This window comes from Littorina saxatilis, unplaced genomic scaffold (genome assembly GCF_037325665.1).
Source record: "Littorina saxatilis isolate snail1 unplaced genomic scaffold, US_GU_Lsax_2.0 scaffold_3028, whole genome shotgun sequence".
NCBI classification, from domain to species: Eukaryota; Metazoa; Mollusca; class Gastropoda; order Littorinimorpha; family Littorinidae; genus Littorina; species Littorina saxatilis.
The window spans coordinates 1-7,399 of NW_027129196.1; the positions used below are offsets into that span (position 1 = coordinate 1).

Genomic DNA, 7,399 nt, shown 5'->3' on the forward strand with positions numbered 1-7,399 from the left:
GAGAGAGAGAGAGAGAGAGAGAGTGGGGGGAAAAAGGTATGTGGGGGTGGGCACAAGGGGGGTTCCTCAGTCATATATATAACTCTTGATGGCTTATTTTGACATAGTAAAGCCCTTAGTATTACCACTTTCCGTAATAAACATACAACATAAGCAACAAGTTCACAAAGAAACACACAAAAACATTCCAATTTCCCTCTCTACAAAAAGAAACGCACTGACAAATAAGGAAACCTAACACACGCACACACTCTATCTGCTCCTCTATTTGCCCCCCTAACTCTCTCTCTTTCTCTTTAATGCACACAAACACAGACAGACAGACAGACAGACAGACAGACAGACAGACAGATACACAAACACACGCACACAACACACAGACACAGACAGACACAAACACAGACAGACAAACAGACAGACAGACAGACAGACAGACAGACAGACAGACAGACAGACAGACAGACAGACAGACAGACAGACACACACACACACACAGCGTTCTTTGTTTTGTCTAGATCCGTAGTGTCGACACCACAATTTCCGTTTCAGACAGGGAGAGTCATCGTGGGAGAAGAAGAAAGACTAAGAATGAAGGATATGTCTTTGCAGTGCTACAAAAACAAGTGATAAATCCCAAAGATTAGGCGCACATATGTGTGCAACACACGTCATCACTTACACTGGATGTCATAACAAAACAAACAAGGCGTGTATATATATACATGTGCAACATACATAATCACTTACACGGGATGACATAGCAAAACAAAAAGGAAACACACAAACAAACAAACAAACAAAATAACACACACAAACACACATTCTTGTCATCTGAAATCACCTGAACAGACGATTTTCGGATATAACTCTGTCAGTGTTTTAACCTTCACCGGATCACGCTTCAGACTACACTGTCCGGATGATGTGGGTCGTGTGCGACCCATACTTTCCAAAGAAGGATTCAACGTAAAAAGTATGGGTCGTACACGACCCACGCCATCCGAATAAGGATAAACAACGTAAAATTCCTTGCGTAATTCCATATGGGTCGTCCACGACCCACATCATCCGGACTGTGTAGTTCAAATTACGTCATTTATTTGTTTATTTACAAAGATAATATCTCAAAAGTTGGGCAATGGGAAGGTCGTATGGTGATTGGAGATTACATGACTTGACTTACTTGACTTATTCCTGTAGACTCCCTGTGGAGCATAGGGCCGCGGAGATTACATGAAATCTCAATTAAAAACTCCAAATAGTTTCAGAGATAAAGACGATTTTATGAGGCTCTGGGTCGTCCACGACCGACGGTGAAGGTTAAGGGCGGTGGGAGAGTTGTGCCAAAACAAAGAAATAACCCAGAGAGACACATATTCTTGTCATCTGACATCATCTGAACAGACGGTGCTCGAAAATAACTCTGTCAGTGTCAGGCAGTGTAAGAGTTGTACCCTCCAAAATGCTGAGCCAAACACACAGCCACTGATCAGTGAAGGCAAGCGATCCTGGCATCAAAACGAATAATGAGCTCCAGGCCTGCACCTTTTGTATGAGAAGGGGAAGCTTCCTGAATGAGGCTGAGGAACTCTTCACAACAAAAAAAAACCAACACATTTATACTTCACACCACCAGCTACATTCACCAACTCACCTTACTTAGAACAAACGTCTTTTCTTGATCGGCTAACTCAAAAATGGGGAAGTCCCACTCGCCTAGCTGGTTAATTTGTAACAAAGGAACAGTCTCAACGTCCTCCAAGGTGAACAAAGGAGTTTTGCTGTCTGACAGCGGCGAGCCCGCTTCTGTTGCCGCACTGCTACCGTCCACCAAAACACTCTCTGCTTCTTCTGTGGTATACTCTCTCTCCTCCACTGCTTTCTGTAAACTACTCCTCCTCTCTGCATCCTCTGCGTGCTTTTCCTCCTCTTCCTCCTCCTCCTCTTCTTCTTCCTCTGCCTCCTCTGGTCGAGAGAGTCTCCTTGTGGCGTCTGCTGCTGAGGCCGAAGAGGACTTGGAGCTCATCCGCTGGCTTGATTCCTGTTAGGGGTAGAAGAGAAGGAGTATTAGAGTTTGTGTGTGTGGTGTGGTGTGGTGGACGGGGGAAGGTGTGTGGGGTGTGTGTGTGTGAGAGAGAGAGAGAGAGAGAGAGAGAGAGAGAGAGAGAGAGAGAGAGAGAGAAAAAGAGAGAGAGAGAGAGAAAAAGAGAGAGAGAGAGAGAATACCAGCATATGTGCGAGTGTGTATTTCTTTTCCACTATATGCGTTTGTCAGGAAAAGGAGATTAGTGGGTGGGGATATGCATAGGTGTGTGTGTGTGTGTGTGTGTGTGTGTGTGTGTGTGTATCTATGTGTGTGTGTAAATATGTGTGTGTGTATGTGTATGTGTGTGTGTGTGTGTGCGTGTGTGTGTGTGTGCGTGTGTGTGTGTGTGTGTGTGTGCGTGCGTTGGCGTGCGTGCGTGCGTGCGTGCGTGTGTGTGTGTGTGTGTGTGTGCACGTGTGTCTCTCTATCCGTCTGTCTGTATATGTCTTTGTGTGTGGTAAGTGTCCCTGCTTCAAACAGCCTCTGCCCCGCCTGCGTCCGTGTGTTTCAAGTCACGTCTTCAGACCAAAGACAAACGCTCATATTCATGACATTTCTAAGACAGACAGGAAATTAGATTCAACTCAGGCCACAATTCCCAGGTCAATGCATAATATGACAACAGCCAGAATCCTCATATGACAGCTAGAATCCCACAGAGGGTCTCACTCTGTCAAATCCAGCAAGACAGTAAGAAATGGAAAACGTCGGGTGAAAGTGGTGCTGTTAAATCTTTGGTCACATGAAGGGTGTGTGCATTTGACAGGGTTTTAAATGTTTTCGTGAGAGTACAGGGGTGGGTGAGGTGGGGTGGGGTGGCGCGCGCGCGAGAGAGAGAGAGAGAGAGAGAGAGAGAGAGAGAGAGAGAGAGAGAGAGAGAGAGAGAGAGAGAGAGAGAAAGAGAGAGAGAGAGAGAGAGAGAGAGAGAGAGAGAGAGAGAGAGAGAGAGAGAGAGAGAGAGAGAGAGAGAGAGAGAGAGAGAGATTCAAAAAAAATCTTTTTGTTTCTGTTTTCTTTCTTCGATCCTTACCTCCTATTTTCTTTCCTTAATTCTTTCCTCTTTACTTTCCCGAATTCTCTCTTTCAGAGTTCAACTTTTAACTTTCTGCTATTTATTTATTGTTTTCCTTTGAATTTTCCAAGGCAGCTTCTAACACAGTCTCCAAGGCTAAGACACATAATATACTGCTGACGGTTTTCCCTTTCTTTTTCAGTTTTAACTCTTTCACCTCTTCTTTCGTCTCACCTATCTTTTAATACTTTTCTATTTTCTCTCCTTTTCGACGTTTGTTATATGTGACCCTCCACCACGAAATGAGTCGCATGTCACCTTTGCATGATTTTCATATTTTTACATTTTCCTAAAGAGTTTTTTATGCTCTATCCAGTGGTGAAATCCGTTTTAGAAAAGAGCGAAAACTGTTTGAGTTATAAGCCTGTGACTAAGGTGACCCTCACACTGTTACAAGACACTGCCCGGACTTATATTGAGCCTAGCGCAGAACCGCGCGAGGTGACATGCGACTCATTTCGTGGTGGAGGGTCACATATTTTGTTTTCTCTTGGAATTTTACAAGACGGACGCTAACACAGTCTCAGGGGTATAGACACCTAGGAAGCTGCTGACACTTTTTCTCATCTTCTTTTTTTGCGTTTTCACCCTTCCTTCTTTTATGTCTTACCTTCTTTCTTTCCTTCCTTCCGTTTTTTCTTTCTTGTTTTTTTTTCCTTTCTTGCTTGTTATTTCCTTCTTCTTCATCTTTCATTTCGCTGTCTGCTGTTCTGTTTCCTCCAAAGTCTCCAAGGTGAAGACACCTAACAAGCTACCGACAAAAAAAACGGGGCAAGAGATGGATGTTACCACCTTGCCTTGGTCTCTTCTGAACCTCGAAACAAAAACCCGAGTAACTTCATTACTTTTCACGCACCGTCATTTCTCTGGCTGGGATGTAAAAGATCCCAGTGAGTTGTCTCACTCTCAAAACGCAGAATACAGAATATAGTCTTGAGTCGAGCGTTTGAAAATGCCTGAGCCTGAAGGTGGGTGTAACTTACACCTCTTAGTATCAGTCTGCCTTAGAGATGAGGACAACAGTTGGCCAGATGGCCAGAATAGCGCGCTGCATTTTCCCGCATAGAACTATGGCGCGTCTGCCGCGACGGTGCCTGAGCTAAACATTGGTGGGCATTGCTCACAGCCCGACACACGGCACTGTAAACATTCCCCGTCCCTTCACCTCTCTCGCCACCATCCGCCCTACCCTTGGTCTCATGCCTGAATAGGTGCACAAACGAAAGTTGAGAATTCTCAAAATTAGGTAAACCTGTTAGAATGACAAGCAGTCCTGCGCTTTTTAAGGAATTTTCTTTTAATGATTCGCTCGGCTTAGACGGTTTGTACATCAGGGAATCTATGCCGAAATCATGTTTGGATCAAGAAATTCTCAAGTTTCTGATTGCAACTTACAATCTCAAAATCTTTTAATAATAGCATAATTAAGACACATACAGAAAAAGAGCGACAGACAGAGGTAGAGATGAAACGATAAAGGCACAGAAAGACAGACAAGACAGGCAGACAGACAGGCAGACAGAAAGACAGAGGAGCGGGGAGGGGGGGTTGATGATGATGATAATGATGATGATGACCTTAGCAATCCGGTGGGTAATAAATGAAGAAAGAAAGACAGAAAAGCATGCAGCCAGAGATCGAGCCATGCAAACAAGAGAAGTATTTGCTGATGCACTCAGAATCAAGCTTTTACAATCTCAGACCAACTTGTAAGCCTCACCTTTCTGCTGCTCATGCCCCCATCTTCAGGGGCGCCCATGTGGTCGCTGAGGTCGCTGCTGTTGGGCGAGTCGCTGCTCTCGTAGTCCGAGGTGATGAGGCGCTGCTTAAGCAAACCTTGGGTGGACTCCTTCCCCACCCCGGGTGGCGCTCCTCGGCCCCCTCCAGCCACACTCCCGTCCCCGGCCCCCTCACCCCCGAACTCCGCCTTGACAAGCGGTGACATACCTTTAGCGTCGTAGAGGGTAGGGCTAACGGCGGAAGAGGCGGATCTTGGAGCAGAAGGGGCGGGGCCTACTGAGCTACCGCTGCTGTCATTGGCCAGGCTCTTCCTGGCCAGGCGGCGCTGGTAGGTGTGGGGGGCGGGGCCCGCGGAGGCGAGGGAGAAGGAGCGCGACTTGGGGATGGTGAGAATGACGGTGCTGTTGGCGGATGGGGAGGGGGAGTTACTGCGGCTGCCCGATGGGCTGGAGCCCGGGGTTCCCTCCCTGGAGTGGCGGAAGCTGGCGGAGCGCAGACGGCAGGGCTCGGGCTCCAGAGTGGGCATGCCGGTGGCGGAGGTGGTGGTGGTCCACGTGCTGGTGGACATGCGGCGGATCAGGCTTGGGGGCAGGCTGCGACGTAGCCTCTGCAACGCCAACATCAACATTAACAAAATGTTTAAAAACAAATAATGGGTATAGCACGGACACCAACAAATATACAGAATGGTCTGCAATCTAAATCATCACCAAAATGTTAAAAAAAAAAAAAAAAAAGAAAAACAATAATAAAAACTAAAACAACAAAACATGACCAACGTCAAAGATCACCATCCCAAAGTCGATGTCGATTTACAGTACCATTTATCATCCCTATTTGTTGGTTGTGTATCTTACTGCTGTAAAGATTGATAGGTCGACGTTCTTGTCAATGTTTCGTTTTGTCTAAAAATAAACATTTCATCAACGAACTTGTCTTGTTTTTTTGATAACCAACATGTAGTAATACTAGTATATGAAGATTGGAAGGTAGTTTACATAACAAGCAATAGCAGGTGCAGACCCCACTTGAATTAGGCCAAAAAAAAAATAGGTCTGTTTACGGTAACCCGACCGACCCTATTTTTTTCGCGCGATCCTAGACTTTTTTTTTGGCATTTGGGGGAAAAAAAAAAAAAAAAAAAAAAATCTTGTTTTTTTTGCAAAATAACGTAAAAATATGGTTTTTGGGAGAAAAAAAAAAAAAAATTCCCGACCTACCGACCCTATTTTTGTTGCCTATGTTACCGTAAACAGACCTTTTTATATTTAGTCAAGTTTTGACTAAATATTTTTTTGCCTTACACATGATGGCAGTCCTGTGCGTTATTGTATGTGAGTAGGTGTCCTTGATATTATGCCACATGACTGACCTCAATAGCACACTCCTTCTCGTGAAAACAGCTCGGCTCACTTTCTCAGATCTGGCCAGGCAGAGGATAAGACCATCCATCCATTTGGTCATAATATACCAAAAGTCAACAGCCTTTCTTTCTTTCTTTATTTGGTGTTTAACGTCGTTTTCAACCACGAAGGTTATATCGCGACGGGGAAAGGGGGGAGATGGGATAGAGCCACTTGTCAATTGTTTCTTGTTCATAAAACAGGGTCCCCACTGGTTTTTAGAAACAAAATTCCATGACTTTTCCATGACTTTCCATGAGCCTCAATAACATTTTCCATGACTGATCCACAGGTCGCCATTTCCGAACACGCAAACTTTTTACGTCTTGTCACTGCCAGTTTTGACACTGGCTTGCTTTGCACTGAATTTGAGTCAGTTTCTACGCAGTGTCTCTTCGACAAGCAAGTCAAGCATTTGCTACGCAGTCAGATTATCGGTAATGTTTGCTGGTCCTGTCATTTCACTAAACTGGACCACAGACGGAAGGTATCGTTCACTGGACCACTACTTAAGTGACCGACTGGACCAGCCACTGTTTGTATCCATCTGCACTTTCATAAATTCCGTTTCGTAACCGTCACTGTGACTTGACGAACTGTCATTTTTTTTCACCGCGATACACAGTTCATTGCGAAGATCTTCCTTGGTAATTCGTTCCAATTCCGCATACTTTTTGTTGTCAAGAAACAACTCGAAAGAAAGTTTCAAACTCATCATCCTCCATCTTGCTTGTCGAAGCGCTAAAGTACTTTATCGATGCAAAAACAAAAGCAGAAAACTTCGACGAAACCGACTCAAATGCAGCGCAGACGACACGACGAGATAACGGAAGGAAGTGAGCCTCGCTTTGGCTCAAGTGCCGTTAAAAATACCGTTATTCTCGTATGCAAATACGAACGAGAAGTTGGTCATACGAACAAGCCTTGTGCTGGCGACGCATATCGCTCCTGGCTGGCAAAGGGGGGGGGGGGGGGGAGGGGGAGAGGGGGGGGGGGGAAGGCTGGGCGACGGAAATAGTCGCTAGCGTGCTAAAGGTTAATTTTTTTTTCTTTCTTATTTTTGTTAAATTTCATGACTTTCCATGACTTGAACTGAAA

At 45.2% G+C, this 7,399-nt stretch overlaps 1 protein-coding gene across 1 annotated transcript; it reads right to left on the reverse strand.

Annotated features, from left to right (window-relative positions):
- Positions 1–82: 82 nt before the first annotated feature.
- LOC138957472 (cGMP-inhibited 3',5'-cyclic phosphodiesterase 3A-like) lies at positions 83–6,123 on the reverse strand. The gene is made up of 2 exons (XM_070328594.1): positions 4,879–6,123; positions 83–2,041 (listed from the first exon to the last, which is right to left on the reverse strand). Exons 1-2 carry the CDS (start codon positions 5,524–5,526, stop codon positions 1,643–1,645), a joined length of 1,047 nt encoding a protein of 348 aa, XP_070184695.1. The 5' UTR covers positions 5,527–6,123; the 3' UTR covers positions 83–1,642.
- Between the last annotated feature and the right edge of the window lie 1,276 nt (positions 6,124–7,399).

Bases quoted from the DNA above. Each gene is read 5' to 3' on its own strand.
- LOC138957472 (XM_070328594.1), bottom strand. From the start codon at position 5,526: ATGTTGATGTTGGCGTTGCAGAGGCTACGTCGCAGCCTGCCCCCAAGC. The intron at 2,042-4,878 runs GTGAGGCTTACA...TACCCCTAACAG, and splicing joins GGGGCATGAGCAGCAGAAAG to GAATCAAGCCAGCGGATGAG.